Source organism: Armigeres subalbatus, chromosome 1 (genome assembly GCF_024139115.2).
Source record: "Armigeres subalbatus isolate Guangzhou_Male chromosome 1, GZ_Asu_2, whole genome shotgun sequence".
Taxonomy (NCBI): domain Eukaryota; kingdom Metazoa; phylum Arthropoda; class Insecta; order Diptera; family Culicidae; genus Armigeres; species Armigeres subalbatus.
In genome coordinates, this window is record NC_085139.1 from 286870478 (window position 1) to 286893651 (window position 23174).

General features: G+C 42.5%; 1 protein-coding gene and 1 pseudogene across 1 annotated transcript in view; one reads left to right on the forward strand and one right to left on the reverse strand.

The window, feature by feature from the left end:
• LOC134207423 (uncharacterized) overlaps positions 1 to 15239 on the reverse strand; it is a 40945-nt gene extending 25706 nt beyond the window's left edge. The window contains exon 1 of the mRNA XM_062683149.1: positions 15080 to 15239. Within this exon, the coding sequence (XP_062539133.1) occupies positions 15080 to 15091 (12 nt within the window). The 5' untranslated portion in view covers positions 15092 to 15239. The remainder of the gene's footprint in view (positions 1 to 15079) is intronic.
• On the forward strand, positions 9160 to 12157 carry LOC134219122 (uncharacterized; annotated as a pseudogene).
• Positions 15240 to 23174: the final 7935 nt, after the last annotated feature.

The window sequence follows — 23174 nt, forward strand, 5'->3', positions numbered from 1 at the left end:
TTATTAAATTAAGATTTGCTACTGGTTAAAAGTTTACAATAAGTTACAGTTTCTGTCAGCACGTTTTGTTAATTTAAAATTCTATCAATTGAGATTGCAAAAAAAATCTCCACATAACGGTAAATCAACAAATTATAACTAGTCGGGAAAAGTAGAGATATCAAATGAACTATGGACATGGACATGAGATAAGAAAATTACGTTAAGCTTTTTGAGTAATGCCTTCTCTTGCCATAAGAATAAGATGAGTTCGTACTATCCCATTTAATTCCACCACTCGATTGTAACTTTAACAGATAAGTATTCCGACCTCAACAGTAAGGCAGTCTTCAGTGTCTCGTACTGGGCTTGACGTACTTTATGTGGCAACAGTGGCAAACGAAACGGTAAAACTACTTCTGAAGAGGGAGTCCATGATTATATTATTCCAAGCCAACGCATACTTCCAAAAAAGGAACATGACCTTTTTTTTGACAAACGCCTAGCTTTAAAGAAGGAATCACATTTACCGTTGCTTTAATCCAGGCAAAAATCTACTATATAAGGAATCACATCCACCATAGCTATATATCAGATAAATGTTACGAACCGTATTTTAATTATATAAACGCCATATTTATGAAAAAGGAATCACATTCAACATTGCCTTTTTCGGACAAACCATAATTCCAAAGAAAGGTTAACAATTATCTTTGGTTTATACCGTGGGGCATCGAAATTCGTACACTTAAGCACCTTAGTATATGAAAAAGTCATTAGAAAATAGGAATCGAATGTAAATAAAACGTTTTTCATTGACATAGGAGCATGAAGGCTTCTACTTTTGAAGTGTTTCACATTTACTCATTAAAACTTCGAAAAACATAATAAAATAATGAATAAAATCAACTACTCTTGACTCGAAATCCGTCCACCGTGGACGGATTTCAAATCAAAGGATCAAAATCCGTACACCTATTTTTAAACTAAATATTCAAATTGAAACAGTCTGATTGACTAAACTACCACTGTGAATAGTTCGATACGCACCTTGAGAAGCGATCCCTTCGATTTGTATTCCGCTTATCTTATGTAATGATTCGCAATTAGCAAATAAACACAGTTACTTTTGGTGCAATAATGCTCTACTCGAAAACAAAATGGCGGCAAAAACTCCTCATTTGATGGGTGGCGATTTGTTTTTGATTTTTGTTGTTTTAATTTCAAAGCCTTCTTTCCATTTCTATGCCCTAAAAGCTTACTGCCAAGTACCTGAACAAGACAAGATAAATTATTTTTACATTAATTACCTTTAACCCCTTTTAATTGATTGATATCTCATGAGGTGGACGGATTTCGGTGCTGTACGGATTTAGGTCCCGCACGGTACTCGTCTCAAGCAGGCTTTCTACGAAAAGATTGCGACTTCCTTATACTTTATTGATTGATGTTATATCCACTATTCCGAGCTTATTCCAGCACTAATTTTGGGAACACCAAAAAGCTAATTATGCAAAATGTCCAGTTTACCAATTGACCCCGACTCCAGAATAACTGTCAGAGGAAACAAGAAGTGAATTCTGAAGAATTCCTCATGGCTTACTTAGAAGATAATCACGAAGAAATTCAGAGGGACTGCAATTTCAAAGAGTATCTGTCGCGACCACAATTTTGCATTACTTATTTTACAACAGCGTTCTCTCGTGAAACGAAAATAATTATTCATATAATTGAACCATGGAATTACATATGTGCTGACCGATACTGCCGACCTAAGTGACACGGAGAATTTTTTACCGTGAACTGAATTCCGTCGTGAAAGGTCGTGAATAGAGCTCTAAAGAGTGCCATAGTGTTTCCATTCCCATAAGAGGGCGGTAAACTTTTAAAATATTTTGGTTCGAATCAAGTAGCGCGGGTAGGGGAGCTCAAACGGTTATTCAACACACGCCAACAAGTAGATCCAACTGTGACAAGATCGTTCGTTGGGAAGGTGGCAGTGAACAGCCAACAAGAAGGCCTCCATAGAACAACCTGGAAAATATAAATAGACTGGAGAAATAAATTGAACAGCTTTCTACATTGTTTTGAATTATTGACATTTTTATACCCAATTGCCGATATATGTATACTCAATTAAGTTGAGAACCAGAACAGGGGACTAGCGAAGTTGGATTTTTCCCGCAATCCGTACGTTAAACTTAACTTCACTAGTGGTACGCTAGTCTAATTAGAGCCTAATTAGACTAGCGCACTACTAGCGAAGATAGGTTTAACGTACGGATTGCGAGAAAAATCCAACTTCGATAGTCCCCCATTTCGGTTTTCAACTTGACTAGCGATATATTCACCTTGACTAGATGTTGAACGAAAAAGGAGAAGCACAAAACGACTAGAGGAATTAGTTGTGGCTTGAAAGAAAAAATATCAAGATAGTAAACGTAAGCACGCAAGTTTGATGAGCAAGAGTTTTGGCAACCAAAATCATTTGATTCGGTATTGAATTTGTTGGATATGATGAAATAAAGGTTTACAGATGCAACCTAAAAGGAAAATTGAGGAGCATAGAGTAGCAAAGGCCACAATAGAGCAGAAAAAAGATAGAACAGTCAAATTCGAGCCTCCTCAACGGTATTAGGTAAGGAAATAAAAGAAAAGGAGGTTAAGGTCACTCCTGACAGAATCCAAGTTTCAAAGTGCTCGCGTTTTTGGGGGCACACCACTCGATACGGAGGCGGCGGACAACTGTCATTTTTGTTGATTCAGCTTTGCTGCGTGCATGCGTGAAAAAATAAAAATGACAGTTGTGCGTTGATTCCGTATCGAATGGTGTACAACGGAAACGCGAGCACTTTGAAACTTGGATTCTGTCAGGAGTGACCTTACTGACGCTACTGAAGACGGGACAAGCAAGCGTGAGTGAACTCCCTGGCATGCGAAGGAGAGAAAGCCGCAACAACTGACGATATTTGCTTCCTCTACCATACTCCCGATCAGCTAAAACGTGAGGTCGAGCACTTCTTGCAACTTTTTTGAGTTGCGACGCCTGATCAACCATCAATATTGTCTATCCGGAACAAAGTTAGAACGCTTTTTATACCGAAGTTGGATTTTTCTCCAGATACAGGCAACTTTCCCAACTTCGGAAGTAGTGCGCTGGATTCGCCTAAAGATGCGCTAAACAACGCATCAATTAGTTTGACATATAAAACTTCGGAAGAAAGTTCGGTTTGGAAGTCCTGACTTCCGAATTCTAAGTTGGTGCTACACCGACAATATCTCGTCATGAGACGTCAAGGACGCGTTACCAGCGCCAACTCCGAAACCCCGCCATTGCAAGAGATTAAAGCATCCATCCGCGGAGAATGAATTCCAACAAGCCTCCCGGCCCGGAATCGACCGCATATCAGCAGTAGAGATCTATCTTCGCAACTTTTGCATAAACTATTCTGTAATATCAGAGACACCGCGACTTTTCCAGCTGACTGGATGTGCGTTGTAACGTTTTTTTTCTTGTCATGTTTTAATTCAAAATTAAATTCGGTACGTGTCAACGAGAAAGCAAGTCGTCGACATGGTTTGTGTCTCGACTAAATGTTGTGATGATTGAGTACTATGACGACAGCCATACTCAATATGGCAACGAAACTTTACAATGTTCAATGTAGTAAAGTTAGCTCAATGTCTCCGAAGGCGCGAACTCTATGTCGCCATTTGAAACTTAAATTGGCGCAATTGCTAAATAATGGGTTAATTGTTGCAGAAGGTTTTTTGTTCAAGAACAAAACTTAAACTCGTTCATTTCGTTTCCATAACGGCTGGCATATAGAAGTTTTGCGAGTGATTTTGTACGTGGCAATTAGTTTTTTCGTTCGTTCTTTAGATTTGATTCGATTGTCGGTGGAGCCGACTCTCGCAAAGTTCTATTTTAAAAGTATAGTGTACCAAAAATAGGTACATTTCTGTAGAACTACTCGTTATCTGTTAAATGTTAATTAATATTTCGCGCTGGACTTCCAGCGCGTGGCGCTTTTTCGGTATGGGCTGGAATTTTCGGAGTCGACCCGGAGTCGACGAAAATGGTTTGCGGTACTTTCGCCGTTTTATCGCTTGGAGGAGTTTTTTGTGGAGTCCGTGCTCGCCAAGGCCCGCCTTTCGGGGTAGTGAAACGGAGTGTGGTGAAGTTTCGTAGAAAAGTGGAGCGAAAAGTGAACCAATAGATCACCAATTAATCAACGGTGGTCCAAACCGTTTTTATACCATACGAACCGTCCAGAGAGCTCGGCGCGTGGAATACATCGCCAATTGCGGACCACAGTGGCGGATTGAAACCGAATGCGAGGGTTCATTTCATTACGGGCGGTCATAGCCGTAAAAAGCGAAGCCGTGCGGAGCTACGTTGGCCCTTGTCCGAAGGGGGAAAATCAACCCTGGAAGCGTGACATCCATCGACGCAGCTCTCTACAGGAAATCGGAGGCCTTCCGTCCTGCCGCCACCCATTTCGCAACTTTAGTTCGGCCATACTAGCACGGGCTCACCAGCTGCGCGTCATCCTGCAGCTAGGCGATTCTTCTGTCGCCGACATCGTCAAGGACAGCTTCGCCGTCATCGCCACAAACAGGTTCGACACCGCCGCCATCGCCATCGACGACGAAGAAAACCTATGCAGGTATGTGACTAGTGTGTAGACATGGCCATGATCTAGAAACGTTTCCATTTCCGTACCAACCCCAAATATGTGTTTAACCCGAAACAAATAAATCCCACGAATTTTTGGGTAAGAAGATCGAGTAGTTCCGTTTAAGTTTTTTAGTTGGAGTAATCGCTGAGAGATCATTCCGTTCGCTTTCCCGCTCCATTCCGTTGGCGACTTTGATCATTATTTCGCATAATTTCTGCCAAGATTTGTTAGCGGGTTGGAAGAGTTTGAGAGTTCGAATAAAGTAACTTGGGAGGTGGCCAAGTTGGAAAAGCACTTAGTGCAAAGCATTATTTTAAGTTTCAGTCAGCGACCGCTCGAGTGAGCCCAGAGGAGAGAAGTCGAGAATTAGTCGGGAAAAACAACTCGATCAGTGGTCTTCCGGATCCCGGAAGTGGCGCTTAAGCCACCGGTTATTAATAAACCTCGAGCTAAAGCTATCAACGGTTACAGCGTGAAGGTCTAAAAAAAAGGATCGGAATGTGTGCAACAACTGGCGGAACATCATGTTAATGTGCATTGCTCTCAAAATTCTGTGCAAAGTTATCCATATTGTCACACTCTGTATCATCCTGCTGCAGGTCGCGTCCCTCTATTCGGTATTCATTGACTACGAAAAAGTTTTTGATCGGCTGAACCACGAGGACATATGGGGCACCCTTTGACGCAAGAGAGTTCCGGACAAAATCGTCAGCCTCATCGAAGCGCAGAACGAAGCTTTTACGTGCAGAGTCCTGCATAATGGAGCTTTGTCTGACCCCAACCGGGTAGTCGCTAGAGTGATGCAAGGATTTAGTTTATCTCCGCTGCTGTTCCTCATCGTAATCAACGAGATTGTGGTGGGTGCGATTGAACGTGTATCAATCCGTGTCGAAAGCTCTGGCAACCTTTTATTATGGAGCACCTAAATGACTTAGATGTGGTTGGTGATATTGTTCAACTAGCGCAACGGTACGGCGCTCTGATTTGTAGAGTAAGCAAATTGTTGGATATCAACACGGATAACCCTCTTACTTTACGGTACGGTAGCTAGCAGAGTGGTCGGAAACTTTCAATACCTTGACAGCCACTATGCGTTGGGCGGCGAAACCAAAATCGACATAGGAGACCCGGATCAAAAAGGACAGGGCTGCTTTTGCGAGTTTACGAAACATATGGGGATCCATCAGACGTGAATATCTAACGTGAAATCTGTGTTTTTATACGCTACTGTGACTTGGTGTGTATCAGCAGAGTTGAGGCTGGTGGCCTCACAACTGGATCTCGAACGCAGAGCTCCATCAATAAAGCCATCAAAATACCGACATCAACAAAAAAAAAATCGATATCGTAAATAGAGGTGGGTCGGCCAAATATTAAATAAGAGCAAAGACGAAATCTGTAAGCAACGGCTGGACTAGAATCTGGCAGGACCTAGGATCTTTTAGACACATGAGTGACTGCGTGAGAATGACACGTTAGGTCGAAAGTCGTCAAGCTCAGGGTTCTTATATCAGGGTTCAATCACTTCGACAATAGATGGGAGAGACTAGCGCGGGGTGAAATATTCATTTTCAGTGCAAAACATAAACAAACTCGGTGGCTGCCAGATATAAAAATCCAAGATGGCTGAATCATGAAATTGGCATACTGCTACACCTGCTTGTATTCACCTTGGTCAAGCTAAATTTTATTTGGCCGAAAAGTTTATTAAGCCGAAAACGATTAATCCGAAAATGTCATTCGGTCGGAAGTGATATACGACTGAACTTGGCATTTGGCCGGAAAAGCCGTTTGGCCGAAATGGTCATTTGACAATGTAAATTGGCCAAACAGGTCATTTGACAGAAAAAGTCGTTTAGCCAAAATTATCAATTTGCACAAAGGACCATCTGTCCAAAAATGTCATTTGGCCGAACTTGACCGAGAATGGCAGGTTTCAACGACTATGATTACGCCTTCGTATTATATGAACCGATGATTTTGATGCTGCCATCAGAAACATGGCCGCTTCGCAGACTCCTCAACTATAGCATCATCAACATGCACTGCTTACACGAAGGGCGACTCGATAACGAGAATAATGCGTTTGCGGCATACGAAAAATACCTATTCCCGATCAGGAATGCATAACAAAATTATAGCTCAATTCTATCAATTGTTGTTATTTTAAACAACGTGTGTTATAATTAGATAATTCGATAAAAATGTGTCTTCGGCCTGTTTTATTTCATATCAAAATTATAACAACATTAGTTATGAATATTTTCACAAAATAATTGCCTACATTTTTTGTAGGTATTGGAAAGAAAATCGGAGGTAAGGCAATTACCTTGAAAGTAGATTTTTGTACAGAAAAATTATATCGACGTTTGTTATAATGTTGATATGAAGGTATCAACCTATGTTTCAATTGTGTTGCGGCTAGAGATATTTTTGATATAATTTTTGTTATTTTAACAACTAACCAGCAAAATTTATAACACATTTTGTTACAATATTTTTCTGAAATAAATAACTCCCCTTGTTTTAATTTTGTTATGCATTATTGATCGGGTTGCGGGACGTCAAAATCGTCATCGGCTGCATCAACGATGCATTAACCTTGGAGCCTCCTGCGGAACGGTAGGCCGAAGCACTTTGTTTCCCGTATAACCACAAGTCCACACGGAAGTTACCCAACACGGTTAGATGACTTTACCCATTAATGGATACTCTGTTATTGTTGATATTATTCCCACCGTGAAAAATTCACGGTTCAATATTGGGCGGCTACAAGACGGTGGACTAGCCGAAGATAACGTGCAGCAGCTGGATATGGCACTCCCAACGGAAGAGTAGCTAGGCACAGCCTCTCTTGAAGATGACTGGAAATATATTCGATCCGCCATTGAAAAAACCGCAACCGCTGCATTATGGAGGGTTAACTCCGGATCAGAGAAAAGACTGGTACGGTAAGACGGTATAATGCGCCCCACCTGGTCGCGCCCCCCTTTGGTTTCTTGAAAACTATAACTAACATCGGTTGGTACCTTTTAATATTTGTAAAACCATCATGCTATGTAAATGTGGAAGTATTTTTGTATTACATTATGAAAATAATAGCAAAATACAAAAAGTTACAGTTTTGATGTAATTTCTGATGCTTGTTTGCTCAACATTCTGGAGCGACGCTAGCATACTGTCCGCAAAACTTGCACTGGAACACTAAGTTGGGCAACAAAATAACTTTTCTCAGTGGTTAATATGATACAAAATTGCATCCATCTTCAAAAATGTGACGCTTTTCAAAAATATGTTTCACTGGTCAAAACGCCAAAACGTCAAAACGTGTAGGCAGGACAAAATGCCCTTCCAACTGTACACAAGCGCGGCGAGCTTGCAGCAGTTGCTTCCAAGTTATATGGAAACTTTTGAAATGTAATTAAAACCTGCTTAAATGGACTTATGTTGGTTTTTCAATGTCAAGCACATGAGGATTTGTAACCTTTTTATTATGGGATTGATAAAATACTAATAAAGGGCTATTCGCGAAGTCGAAGCAAATTCTGCTCTTCCCTCCTATGAGAAATCCCATTGCTATCTGTCAGAGTTTGAGTGAAACATGGCCGCCATCTCCTCCTCTCTGTTGCTCTACTGTAAAAACCCATAAAGAACTGTCATTGTTTGTGTGAAGAATTTTGCTTCGACTTCGCGAATGAAACGTCTTTGGTTAAGGTGGGGCGTATTGCCCAGGCACTTGAAATCCATTTTTTCACGACTTATCAAAAAAGCTAAACAATCATGCCTGCACTGAAGTCGAACTAGAGTGTGGCGCAGTAATGAGTTGACAGTTCGAATGCAAAAAATACAAACCCGAGCAAAATCGGTCAGGTTCTACAAAAGATATTTTGGTTATCAGATAAAGATTGTCGCTGTCGTCGCTGTCCGGAACATCTTTTGCTGGCTAGGATAGGGGATCTAAATGTCAATGAAGGAAAAATACATACGATTTGACCGAAACCACTCATGTTTCGGACAGCAGAACAAAGGGAATCGAAGCGACAATCTTTATCTGGTAACTAAAATATCTTTTGGTTCTACTGCTGAATAAAATAGATCGCTTGAAAGTCATGCTCATCGCATACACTACCGTGCAACATCTGAAAAAAAATGTGTGGGTGCCGAAAACGATAGCAGGAGAAAAATTTGATAACGTATCGTGGCAGGAAATGGTACGTATTTTGGACTTCAGACACGGAACGATCGAGTAGAGTTCGCCACCGTTCCGAACGGACTATCCACCAAACGCTCTTTAGGCCGGTAGTGGTCTACGGAATTGAGATCTGGACAATGCTTGTGGGGGACCAACGTGCACTTGGAGTTTTTGAGAGGAAAATTTTGCTTACCATCTATTGTGGGGTGCGGATGGAAGGTGGTTCATGGAGGGTGTTTATGAACCACGAGTTGCATTAGCTGCTGGGAGAAACATGCATCGTTTAAACTGCGACACGTAACTAGAATGTTTTACAGTAGCCAGGTGAAAAAGGTTCTCGATAGCGATCCGATAGGTACAAAAAAGGTGAGGTGCAAGCATGACGAGTCGATCAAGCAGAAGATGATTTGCGAAATACGTGGTTGGCGACTCAAAAGTACCACGGAGTTGGATATATTCGTTGGGTTAGGATTTGCTTGCAGCTGACAATGTTACCATGGTAGATCCTACATCGTATAACACCATGCAAAGGTGTCTACCCAGCGTTACGGGTGTTCTAACACTCACTTTTCAACTACTCTCCAGGAGGTTTTTCCTGAAACCCTTCATGAACTTCTTATGGAATCTCTCCAGGAATTCCTCCCGGTAACCTCCTCACGGAATTCCACCTGGAACCCACCTGATTTTTTTTCCTGGAGTTCCTTCAGGAACCGTGGCCGTGTAGTTAGTGCCGAGAGGCATTCAATCCCATTGTGTGGCGGACTGAGGATCCGCTTTCAACCTCAGTCGCAAAACATTTCGTAAGAAAAAAGTGTTCGACAGATCCAATGGACGTTGCATGCTGGTTCGTCTCCCAGTGTGATGCATCCTTCAAAGACCTAAATGCTCACTGGAAGCAATAAATGTTTAAATCCGTCCTGGAATTCCTTCTGGACTCGTTCAAAGAATTTCTTATGAAAAATAAATATTCAGGAATCCCTCCATTAATTCTGTATAGAAACCCTCCAGTAATTCCACCTAGAAACCTCCACGTATTCTTCCCGTGATCCTTCTAGGGATTCCTGCCGTGATCCCTCCAGAAATATCTCCCAAAGTCCCTGTAAAAAAAATCTTACTGGAATCCGTTCAGGAATTCCTCTAGGAATCTCTCCGGGAACTTATGCTGCAGTTCCTCCAGAAATTAGACTTTAATTTCTTCTAGGAATTCTTTTTGAAACCTTTCCAAGAGTTCCTCCTGCAGTTCCACCAGGATAATTTAACATTTCTCCTAAAGTAATTTTTTCCCAGAATTTGCCCTCAAATTCGTAATTTCTCAAGGAATTCCTTTTGTAATCTTTCAAGGACGTCCCCTTGGAACCTCTCCCAGAACTTCATCCAGTGGTTCCTTTTCAAGTCCGCGACCACCTTTACGATTAGCAAAGGGGCCCACGGCCCACTGAATTTATCATGCTGAAATCAAGAAAAAACATATGTTCTTAATTACTATGTCTGAAACTTGATTATGCATATGTACAACATGTGATAGATTTAGTTCGGAAAAGGTATTGGAGGTAACCGCCCTTCGGTGGGGTTTGATCCCACGACCCCAGATGATTAAATGAACTTTTATATAGTTTTCAGCTGACTAGATTCGATCAATAAATCCAAAAGTATACAAAACAGCCCCTAACAAATCAAACGAAAGCTAAATAAATATTCATTTAATCATCGTACAATGTATTGTGGAATTGTTCTGTTACATACCAACAGTCCTTTCTGCAATTCTGAGCTCAATCGAGCATTCAGAACCAATTTCCAGATCTCATGAGTGTCGGAGGTTTATTTTCCTATATATTTTAACTGAAATCCCCATACAAACTTCAAATCAAATGCGCCAGCTTATGCAACAAGCGATTGAGCTGAAATTTTGAGAGATAGATTTTCTCACCAAAAGACACAATTCTGGGGGGTGCCCCATGGAATTCGACAACATTTTGTTTCCTGGGCCAGTCTATCACGGTAAGCCAATAAATTCATGAAAAAGCTATTATTGAAGCATATTTTGAAGAAATTTGTAATGGTTTTACTTTAAAAGTTCTTATTTTATGTAAATAGTGAGCGTTATACGAAATTCCACCAGTGTGTTCACATAACAAGGTAATGTTGATTACTTTTTGCTTAGGTTTCAATAAGACAAACTATCGGAGAGCCGATAATTTCTGAAAGAACCAGATGGAAATGTGAAATCCGGGTTAATGTCTCAAGCAGAAGCCACGAGAAAACTGAATTGTAGTCGACAGACGATCTATAACAAGCTCCGCGAATCGCACCCGAAGGTTTTTTCAGAAGCGGGAGAAGCATCTTTTTTGGATCATCCGAGTGGGTCTTCGGGAAATAGCTCGGATCTATTTGAAGAAGCAGGGTCGAAACGTCCCAGTTTTCGTTGACAACAAACCGTCTCGAGACTGGGTGATTCGATTCCTTCGTCACCGTCAGGAGTTAAGTAAATGGTTTGCGCAAAACATCAAGTTGAGTCGAGCACTCGAAACAATCAAGGAATATATGGAAAACTTGAAGGTTTCACTCGACGGAGTGTGGTTTGAAATATTCTGAAAACGTGAGGAATTTCAGTAAGTCGGCCACATCTGTGATGTTTTGCGGCAGTGCGAACGGAGAGCTGCCGCCAGCATACGTGGTGTTTAAGGCAGAGCATCTGTGGGCCTAAAGGAACGCGTTACAACCGAAGTGCTTCTGGCTGGTTCGACGAGGAGATTTTTGAAGATTGGTTCGAGTCGCTTTTCCTGCCAGCAACGAGGCATTTGAATGGCACTTTTGGGCTGATCGGAGACAATCTTTCCTCACATTTAAGTCGAAATTAAGATAAGTTGTATATCTTACATATCCATATTAGACATATATAAAAATTACTGCTGCTACAGTCTCTCAACGATTCCAAAAAAAAGTGTAAAAAGCAGCCCCGCACGACGGTACCCTAACAGTAAAATGGATGTATAAAATCACCCGATGGATGAAAATGAACACTTTCTTCAGCAAAATTGCCTAAAATTAACTTCCCTATCAGAGAAAAATATCAGGCATGGGCGACAACCTAGAACATCGTGAACACGGTGAAGTTACAAAAGAGAATAGAGAAATCCAAACATACCTTGTGTTCAGGACTTGAAATCTACAGCTGCAAGAAAATCGCTTTTCAGTACTGAAAGCTTCAATATGCATTCAATCATATCCACCTCCCGGGAGGTCAACGGATATAGTAAGATAATTATGACATATTCTGGGCAATCCAAAATGTCATTGAGTTCGGGACTTGAGATCTACAGCTGCTCTCGGTACTCAAAACTTCAATATTCGTACAATTATATTCAATACACCTCCTCCACAAGCCTCCATATGAATTCCATTACATCCATTACACTTCCCGGGAGGTCAGCGGATATCGTAGAATAGTTAATCACATACATATAGTAACTTTGAGAAAATTTGAAATGTTGGTGCCGATATATTGGAGCTTTGAGTGACGAAAATCCAAAGTAACCATTAGCACTATATTTTGCCTTTTCGGCAATGTAAAGCTATTCAAACGAGGCTCTAAAAGCCACACACTTAAATCATTAGTATAAAGCATGTTTGCACTGTGACAGCGTTATAGTCGTACGCACGGATTTTTTTAATGCTTACGGTCGGCTGGAAAATGTACTGCTGTGCCTGTAGATCGCAAGTTCGGAACTCAAGGACAGTTTGGATGACCCAGGATATCCCAAAACCATCTAACCATGTCTCCTGATCTTCATGAATATGTTATGAATATGGTTGAATACATATCCAAGCTTGAAGCGACGAAAAAAGCCAAAGTGGGGGCTGTAGATCGCAAGTTCTGAACTCAAGGACGGTTTGGATAACCCAGGATGTCCCAAAATCATCTTACCTTGACCAGAAGATCTTCTGGAATATGTTATGGACATAGTTGAATACATATCCAAGCTTGGAGCGACGAAAAAAGTTAGACTGATGGTTGTAGATCGTAAGTTCTGACTTCAAGGGTAGTTTGGATGACCCAGGATATCCCAAAACCTTCTGACCATGTCTTTTGCTCTTTAGGATTATGTTATGGACATGGTTGAATATATATCCAAGCTTAGAGTGACGGAAAAACTCGCATTGTAACTGTAGATCGCAAGTTCCGGACTCAATGACAGTTTGATCTCAATGATCTCGAAAATTCCGAAAAAATATTTTTCGACTTTTTTTGTCAGTTCTCTAAATCACGAAAACAAATGGAACATATCAAATTTACTGCGTAATCTTCTTCTTCTTCAATGGCGCTTCATTCCAACTGGATCTTGGCCTGCTTTTCAACTTAGTATTCTATTAGCATTTCCATTTCTTCCAGTTATTAATTGAAAGTTTTTCTTTGCCCGCCCATTGCATGAGTATGTATCTTGGTGGCAAATACAATGTATACTTTATGCCCGGGGTGTCGAGAAAGTTTCCAACCCGAAAACATCCTAGACCGAACCGAGAATCGAACTCGCCATCTCCGGATTGGCAATCCTATTCCTTTGCTCGCAAGGCTACTGGAGACCCCTTACTGCGTAATATCGCTTAGAAAAATTTGGGCCAGAAAAGGCTAACATGTATAATTATAACGAACAGTCGATCCATTATTAAAAAAAAGTTCACGATTTTACACAATTCGTAAAGCTAACGATCCTCACGTACAGAGGATCTTCAATCAATTACGTCCGTTTCTTTTATTTGTCTCTGAAATCCTGATTTCATCCCAAGCATTGATGGTGCATTGCTCGAGCAGCACAAGTCAGACTAGAAAAGTCTACAGCAACTTGATTGTGACTGAATCTGGTTACACATCAGTTACAGTAACATATGTGAAACTTGTGTGCTGCTAGGATCAGTACAAACTCACCCAACTTTTTCCTACCACAAGCCACCAGATTTAAAAAATGAATATATTGTAGCTATGATTTCAAATCACTACAGAAAAAATTCCTCACTCAAATCTCCTGATTTTGAGTAAAACTAATAAATTGATATTTATAAATACACAATCACTATTACGATAGTTAAGCCACAAAAAGTGTGCATTCTTTGTAAAAGTTCCACGGCCCCCTTGGTACGGTCTCGCAGCCCTCCAGGGAGTCGCGGGCCACACTGGTTGGAAAACACTGTCCTAGAGCTCCTCTTTGGGGAAGCAGTTCTGCTTCATATGTTTCCAAGTCAGGAACAGTTACTTATAAATAGACAATTTTCAAATGGCTTATGATTCTGAATGAATCTTTCAGGAAGTTATTTTTTCTAGTTTTTTTGGAGATGTATTGAGCCTATCAAGGAAATCTTCCAACGATTTCAATTGTATGTGGTTCTCCACATTTCTTTTTTCTTTTCAAATCAATGAATATATGTTAGCTCCATGTTGTAAAATAGATGGGGATTCTGTAGAAGTTCAACGTAGTTTTTGAAAGAACTTTTGCAATAACAAGAAACAGCAAAATCTAAAGTGGGAAGCCCCATGATGGCTTCTGGGAAAGTCACACGAACTCGTCATGGGACTGCGTAAAGACGATGAAGAACCCCTGTTACTTCTTCATCGACAATCAAATGTTCAAGATAATAACTCGGGGAATCCAAACCTTGGAACACAATGGTTTAAGCCTGAAAATATTTAAAACCAATCAATGGTTTCTCCGTCTACTTTAAAATCAGACAACTGTCATAAGACGAGTTTAGTACTATTCCATTTGATTCCATCACGATGTAATCTTCACAAATAAGCATTTCGACCTCAACTGTAAGGCCACCTTTAGTGTCCGTACTTGCCTCGACTGTGAAGTCGTATCTGTAACGATTACAACGTGGTGGAGTGAAATAGAATGATACTTAACTAGTCTTATGACAATTGAAGAAGTTCTACTCAAAAAGCTTAATAGTTCTCTTTTAAAATCATAGATGCACATTGAAAATTTATTTTTCAATTAAAACACCACATTTCCCATGGGAATTATTCAGCTTGTCGTTTCATTTCATCTCTAAAGTTTTTGATTCCATTGATACCGACACAACTGATCACGATAAGTAGGATTTTTTCTTATTTCACCTTTAACAGATAACTTGCATTATATCAACCCAAACAACACTAATAAATGCTTTGTCTCTTCCAATAATAATTTCTTCACCATTCACAAAAAATGTCACATAAGAGATTACTTACGAGAACTTTCATTTTTGCTAAAATCTTCTTGTTGCTTTTCGATGGTCACAAAAAAAAGCACTTGCTGTTATCTCTCTCACTATTGAGTGCCTTGAAACCTCCTCGAACGGTTGTTCCGTACCCAGGACTGTTTGCAAACTGTGCCGAAACAATGCCAAGGGACATGGTTTTATACCACCGGGCATCTTTCCGCAGTCGTCGCCGCCGCCCCCATACTCAAGAACAAACCGCCCGCCCAAAGATCGCCACCCGCCGCCCATCGACTCCAATGCATCCGACCGACTAGCTTGAGATTGCGATCAACCGATCAACCACTCAAATGGAAAACTGTAACACCCATACATGCTCGCCGAAAGGTTCCGTTCGATGATGCCGCCGACGACGACCGCATCCACGGAGGAAGGTGGTATGAGCTCCCTTTCCCATCGTCGTAGATGACGGCTGAGACGCGGCACGCGCTCTCCATCCATCCGACTTGCCAATTTAAAATACATACTCATTTGCGGGGTACAAAACAGAAACAATCCACGGGGCGGGCAAGCACATGCGAGCTCGCCACTAAACCACTCCACCTGAGTCGGCATTAAAAACAGAATCGCAAATCGCCCATGGAAAGAAAGAACGCTCTCTTGAGGGCGCACGACCCACAGCCGCCCAACCAGCTGATCGCAGCAACCCGCAGTAGTTGGGGAGCAGCAGGGCGCCGGAGGGGGCGATGGCAGCCCGCGCAACCAAATTATATTTGACTAGTTATCGAGTCCGACGTGCTGAAGAACTACCGGCGTGCGCGGTCGCGAGCCAAGAACGAGGAAAACGAACGAGAAAGAGATATCGACCGACAATGGAAGTGTGGGGTAACAAAAATTTCTGGTTTATCGATTCTTTCAATTACTATTCAGTATATGTACTTTCTGTTTTAAGTGCGGTTTGAGGCACGTATCCATTTTTTACAAGAATTTTCTTGAAAAATATTATTATTCGTGTATTTTTAAAGATGGACTTCAATACGTTAACCATCGAATATGACCATGTGATAAATCAATATTTCATACAGATGGATACTAGGCTTAAAGCGCAGATCATTCGGTCAGTGTTTCACATTCGGTTAACCAATAATATTGGCAATTTTTTCTTCCACCTCAAACTTGTCTGAGGGCATGAATCCATCGCACAAAGATACCGGGCGTAGTAAGCCATGAACCTGACTGGAAGCAAGCGGCTCAAAGTGGAAGGGCGGTTGACAGGTGCCGGGGCGGTGGCGCGCTGTTTGTTTTTGGCTGATCATAGCCCAGTCTCCGGCTAATAGTTTCGAATGTGACAGCCCAGGGAGCTGCCGCATTCAATTCGCAGAGGGGCGTAGACGGCGGCGGCGGGTGATCGTTATTGCCACTCGCATTTTTAACGACACGATCAATGCGATCTCGCGCTTGCGCGCGCGTGTTGAAGCGTGTAATTGTAGAGACAGCTAAAATGGGAAACTCAACTCTGATGCTGGATCTAAGACCCTTGCAAGGTATTTCCTTCACCGCACACCGTCTTCGGTGGTGTGGTCGTCGTCGTCGTCGTCGAGGAATCCGCCTATTTTGATCGTTGCTATGGGAGGGTGTGCAGGCGTACGATCTCTGTAATCGCCGTTGTCAATATCAGCGTTGCCGTGACCTTGCTTTCGCTTTCCGTGATGATAATTTTATGGATGCGAATGCGAATTAATGCAAAAAAAATGAACACCCGTACAAAGCAGAAGAAACCAGAGCAAACGGTGGATATTGGGGCGTCTTGTTAACGAGGTGGGTTAGGTCGGGCGGGGATCCAGAACATTCCTCTGCAGGTGCTTGTCAAGGCAACAGTTAACTGGATGATAGTCTTTGTATTTAGAATGCAGTTAGCAACAGCAGCTTTATGAGCTTAATGTTGCCTCTTTGTTAGGGAAATTGATTTCGAGATCAATACTAACAGGTGTTATAATGGCAGAGTTATTTTCATATACCATCGCAAATAACGAATAACTCTTGGTGATTTGTAAGCAACCTGCGGTAACCTTTTGTCGGTATTTTACAGGAAATTTTCTATCGCTTTGCTAAAGGAGTTCTGACAGGTGTTCTTATTGACTGATTTTTAAAATTCAAATTATCAAATTTCGAATTCATCAAAACTTAAAAACACTTGTCATAAGACGAGTTTGTACAATCCTATTTAATTCCACCACTTAATTGTACCTTGACAGATACGTATTTCGACCTCAACAGAAGGTCGTCTTCAGTGTCTCGTACTTGATTCGACTATTGACATAAATAACAGCTGCTACAGCCTGTTACCCTGAATAATATACCCGTTTAAAAATAGATTTAAAAAACTATAAAACATATATAACTCCTTAAAATGAAGAAATAGCGAGTTGCTTTCTTCTACGACAACATGAAACACCTACAACTTTGTACAAAATTGGAAAAATGTAAAAAAAAATAATAAAAAAGTTATATCGAAAAAATGGAATATCCGGAACCCGGAACCGGGTTCCCGGAATATCAGTACAAAAGGCCAGCCAGCATAGAATCACCGAACATATCGGTCTTCCGACACCTCAAACTTCTCAGAATCTCATAGGTAACTTACGCCATACGCCATAGTTTCTTGGTAGGGTAAAACTGGCCATTTGATGGCCACGGAACAGGTTCCGAAATTTGCAGTAAAAATGGCCAACATAAAACTACAAAACAAATTAGGCTTCCGACACCTCAAACTTCTCAGAATCTCATAAGTAACTTAGAAAACGTCATAGTTTTTCAGTAGGGTAAAACTGGCCATGCGAGGGTCACGGAACAGGTTCCGGAAACCAGGAATTTCCGGTACACAAGGCCGACATAAAACTACATAACAGATTAGGCTTCAGACACTGCAAACTACTTAGAATCTCATGAGTAATCTGGAAAACGCCTTAGTTTTTTGTTAGGGTAAATCTGGCCGTGTGGTGGCCAGGTTCTGGAAACCTGGAATTTCCGGTAAAAAATGGCCAACCTAAAAGTACAAAACCTATTAGGTTTCCGACGCCTCAAACTTCTCAGAATCTCATGAGTAATTTAGGAAATGCCTTAGTTTCTTGATAGGGTAAAACTGGCCATCCGATGGCCACGGAACAAGTTCCTGAAACCCGGAATTTCCAATTCAAAAGGCAGCATAGAATCACGGAATATATCGGTCTTCCGACACCTCAATCCTCTCAGAATCTCATTAGTAATCCAGATAACGCCATAGTTTTTTGGTAGGGTAAAACTGGGCATGTGATGATCACGGAACAGGTTCTGGGAGCCCGGAATTCACGGTACAAAAGGCCAACATAGAACAATAAAACAGGTCCAAACCCTTATCTTACCTTACACCTTACTTCTCCGGTACTAAAGACCAACGTAGAACTACAAAATAAATCACTCTTCAAACATTTTTATGTTCGGATGTACCACTTTGACCAGCTATTAGATCTATCGCAGCATTCCCCGTATTCTTAATGTATAGGTGCATCTCCAATTACTCCAATACTATTGATAAGCAATGCAGTATCGGTTTCGATATAGTTCTTGTTTTTTTCTCTCAAGAGGATCATTATAGCCTATTTGGACCCTTTACAGAGAGCAATCTCATTGAATGTGCACCCCTTATCAATAAGAATTCAATCCTTTCTTGAGAATACATAACAGTAATACTGTTATTCGACCAAGTATCGGACCCTTAGCCACCTCTTCGTCTTGCTTCTACAATATCACCAGTAGAACACCACACCTGGGATTTAGCTATATGTACAAAACCATTGCCATCTAAATCATTTGTCCTGCAAAGAGAATTTCCTTCATCTTCAGCGAAAAGTTAAGCTAGTTATACTTCAGATACTGCTATTGGTAGCGTAATCCTTAACTAAAACAACTTATAGCCCTAGCTCGAAAAATGGATTGAGCTAGGGATCGGTTGGTAGATCTTACTTCGTAAAACACTAAGTAACAGTGATCTATTCAACGTTACAAGAAAAAGCCTACATAGAACTACAAAATAATTCAGTCTATCAAATGGCCACGGAACAGGTTCCAGAAATCCAGGATTTCCAGTGAAAAGACCTACATAGAACATCTGTATAAATCAGTCTAGACTAGAAGCTTCCGACTCCTTGAACTTTTGAGAATTTAACGAGTTATCCAGAAAACGCCAAATTGCTCTTTTACTGGCAATTTTATAGCCACAGAACAACATTCGGAGTCCCTGGAAAGCCCATTTCGATAGCACGTGGCCTTTTGTACCGGCTCCCGAAACCTATCATGAAACTATGGCGTTTTCAAAACTACTCATGAGATTTTGAAAAGTTCAAAGTGCCGGAAGACCGCTTAACTTCGTGGTTCTATGATGGCTTTTTGTACTGTTTGTTACGGGCTTCTGGAATCTATTCCGTTGTCATCACTTGGCCAGTTTTACTCTACCAAGGAACTAAGACGTTTTCTGGATTACTTAAGATGTTCTGAGAAGTTTGAGGTGTTTTTTTTTCTTCCTAAGCAATGGAGGGAATCTGCTCAACAGACATCCTGGGTTGTCCAGGAAGTGCGGGGTTAGGGATCACCTCCAACAGCAAACGAGGGAGGCAGGACTACATCCCCGACCCGCTAAACCGTTTCCATTGCCGCCAAGCCCATAGTCTCTTCGGTACAACCAGAAAGTAATGCTTTAAAGGAGGCCAGTGCACAACGCACCCTCGAGGTTAGCTGCGTGTCCTTGCAGCATCGAACATCGTGACTCGCTTTTTTAGAAGAACACCATGGTATCGTGCCAGTGCATTGCCGGCTTTCCAGGTGGCCTTACCACGCCCTATGTCCTCGGAAGGTGGGAAGGGTCGACTTCGCGCCTGCTTCCCTCTGCACGACTGGTATCAAGAATGATGATGCCGCGTGCACCCCAAATTGACCTGGCCAACACACTGAGGGACTTGCCGACGCGGTGCCTACGCCTGTCCCAGCATTGACGAGGACCCCTTTCCGTCCTCGGGCTCGGACCCCGCCCGGTTGACTGACGCCGCGAAAGCGACGATGCCATGTTGTTCTTCGCGCGGCCACTTATTCGATAAAAGGATCGAGTTCGACCACAGGGCACCAGTATGACCCATGAAGCCGACTCCGATCCCTTGGACCACCTCTTATTTGCGCCTGAACTAGCCATCTCTGAGTCCACGCGTCACCTTCTGTGTAGCTCCGAGACGATTTGGGCGATAGCCGATAAAACGGCGTTCCAGCCAACTTCGTCTTTACACATCCTCCGAACTAGGTTGTCCGGGGTAGTGTCCAGACCACATGTGGCAAGCATGTGGTCACGCATTGCGCGAAAACGTGAGCACACGAACAACACGTGTTCCGCCGTTTCCTCCAAACCTGCGCACACCAAACACTCGGGCGAAGCCGAGCAAGCCAGCTGCTTTACCTGCACTTTGATTTTGCAGCACGCTTAAACGCCGGGCACATCGAACCCCCATGGGGTGCTTGCTGTTCACAGCTTTGCTGGAACAAATCAAACAATTGGGAGGGTTCGTGCAGCATTGTGCCTTATGTCCCTCCAATCCGCAGCGTCGGCAGAGATTGCTTCTGTCAGGGCCTTTGCAGTCCCATTGCTTGTGCCCCGGTTCCAGGCACTTGAAGCAAACTTCGGGTTGCTCGTATATGCGCACAGGGCATACCGACCATCCCACCTTGACGCTCCCTAACTTGACTACCTTGGAGGCGTCCGCTGCAGATAGCCGAACCAATGCTACCTGTGTCCCTGCCGAACCTTTCCGTAGCCGAACGGCTGCGGTGGGCGTCTCCACTTCACACTGTCGCCGCAGTGCCGTGACGAGCTCTTCGTCTTCGGTGATCTCGTCCAGGTCTTTAACCCTTAGATTCACCTCCGTCGTGAGTGCCCTCACCTTGACCGTCTCGCCTAGGACTTCCTCCGCCAACTTCTAGTATCCAACTTCCAACTCCCCTGTTTTTGTGTCTGCTCCGTTGGAGCATTCACCCCGCGAATACTTAAGCCTCAGACTGGGTAGACTTTGGCACCACCGTCTTCGCTGGCACGCCCTCGCTCGATTCGACCTTGCCCGAGTCCGCGAATCCTTGGGCCTCAGTCTGGGTAGACCTCGATTCCACGGATTTCACGGGTTTAGAATTGGCCGTCCCGACCCCCTTTCCAGCTTGGCGTCCAGCATCGACTTTCGAAGTTTTAGCAAGCTCCTCTTGAGGTCCTTACTGATATTATGCTTCGATGACGCAAAGTCGATGATGGCGTCCAGCTGTTCCGTCGCCACCTCGAAGGCCGAAAGCCCATCGCGTTTGCGGTTCATCGCCTCCACAAGCCATGGGCCGTCAATAACCTCTACCGGCGTTTTTCTAGCCGAGAGGAAGGTTGAGTGACCCACGCTGGCGCTGCGCACTGAGCTGCCGACTATTGCCTCTGGCCTCCTAGGCGGAGACCTGAACAACCCACCTCTTGCGAAGGGGTTGTCGCCTACACTACTACCACTAATTGAAGAATTGACTTGGTTTTCCATTTTGGTCCCACGAGATGCTCGAGGTACATCACGCCAGAGCCCAGCATGACGCGGTAAGGAACAATTACTGTGGAGGGTGCCCAGGTACCCCACAGGCTCCGTTAAAGGCCTAGCTTATTATTTCACCCCCCTGGCCATGCATCCCCTCGGCACGGGTCGCTTGACGCCTTGGGATTAGGGGTTAAGGACGATGGTCCCGGTCTAACTCGCAGTGGCCATGGGGAGGGTCGTCAAGCCCTTGGACAAAGTCCCTGCTGCCCCTGTGTGGGGATGTGTGTGTGTGTGTGTGTGTGTGTGTGTGTGTATGTGTGTGTGCGCGCGCAAAACTACTCAAAAATGTCACTCATTTTCGGGCACTTATCCTCAACCGATTTGCTTGCAACAAGTTGCATTCGACGCAGAATCCTGTTTCATTGTTTCCTATTTGAAATTGGCCAGATCGGTCTATGGGATCGAAAGTTATGGCCAAAATACAAATTCATACGAAAAAATCGCATAAAAATGTCACTCATTTTCGGGCACTTATCCTTAACCGATTTGCTCACAATCGCTAAAAAATGTCACTCATTTTTCAGGTACTTTTCCTCAACGGATTTGCTCGCATTAAATTGCATTCGACGCAGAATGTCTCATTGATTCTTATTGAAAATTGGCCAGATCGGACTATGGGCTTAAAAGTTATGGTAAAATTACTATTTATTGTGAAAAAGAGTTAAAAAAGTCTAGCTCACTTTTTAGCACTTAGACTTCATTCCCCAAGCAACACAAGTTGAACAAATCTGGTTGCAGTAACCCGAGGAGCACAAGTCAGGCATAAATAGTTACAGCAACTTGATTGTGACTGAATCTGGTCATATATGAGTTGCAGTAACCTATGTGGAATATGTGTGCTGCTAGGGAACCATATTGTGACTGAATCCGGTCATATATAAGTTACTGTGATTGATGTGCAATATGTGTGCTTCTCAGGTCGCTCGCAACAGATTGCATTCGACGCAGAATCTTGTCTCATTGTTTCCTATAGAAAGTTAGCCGGATCGTACAATTGGGTCAAAAGTTATGGCGAAAATACTAATTTTAAAACTTCAAAATAAAATGCCATTTTTTGCTCTTATGCTCATCCGATTTGTTTGCAACAAATTGCGTCTGGCGAGAATTTTTGTATGCATATAAACAAATATGAAAAATAAGACCAATCCACATTTTCCAAACCTTTTGAACGCACGAGAAAAGCACCATCAACGCCAGGTAGATTAATCTGGGTTTTATTTTGATTTGCAGGAATTCAAGTGTTTGATTAACTCGATCTCAATAAACAACTTGATTTTTATAAGCTAACAGATTGCTAACATTTCCATTAGCTACTTAACATTTAATCCCGCCTGCGGACACCGAGAAAGGCATCCAAAGTCGAAATCAAAACATGCCAATCTAATCCCCATGCTGCGTCCGTTCTGACTGGCCCATCAATCTGCTCCATTGATTAAACTGCACCACCATCATCCAGGCACGGCAAGCGGAAACCGTTCTTCTGCAGCCCCA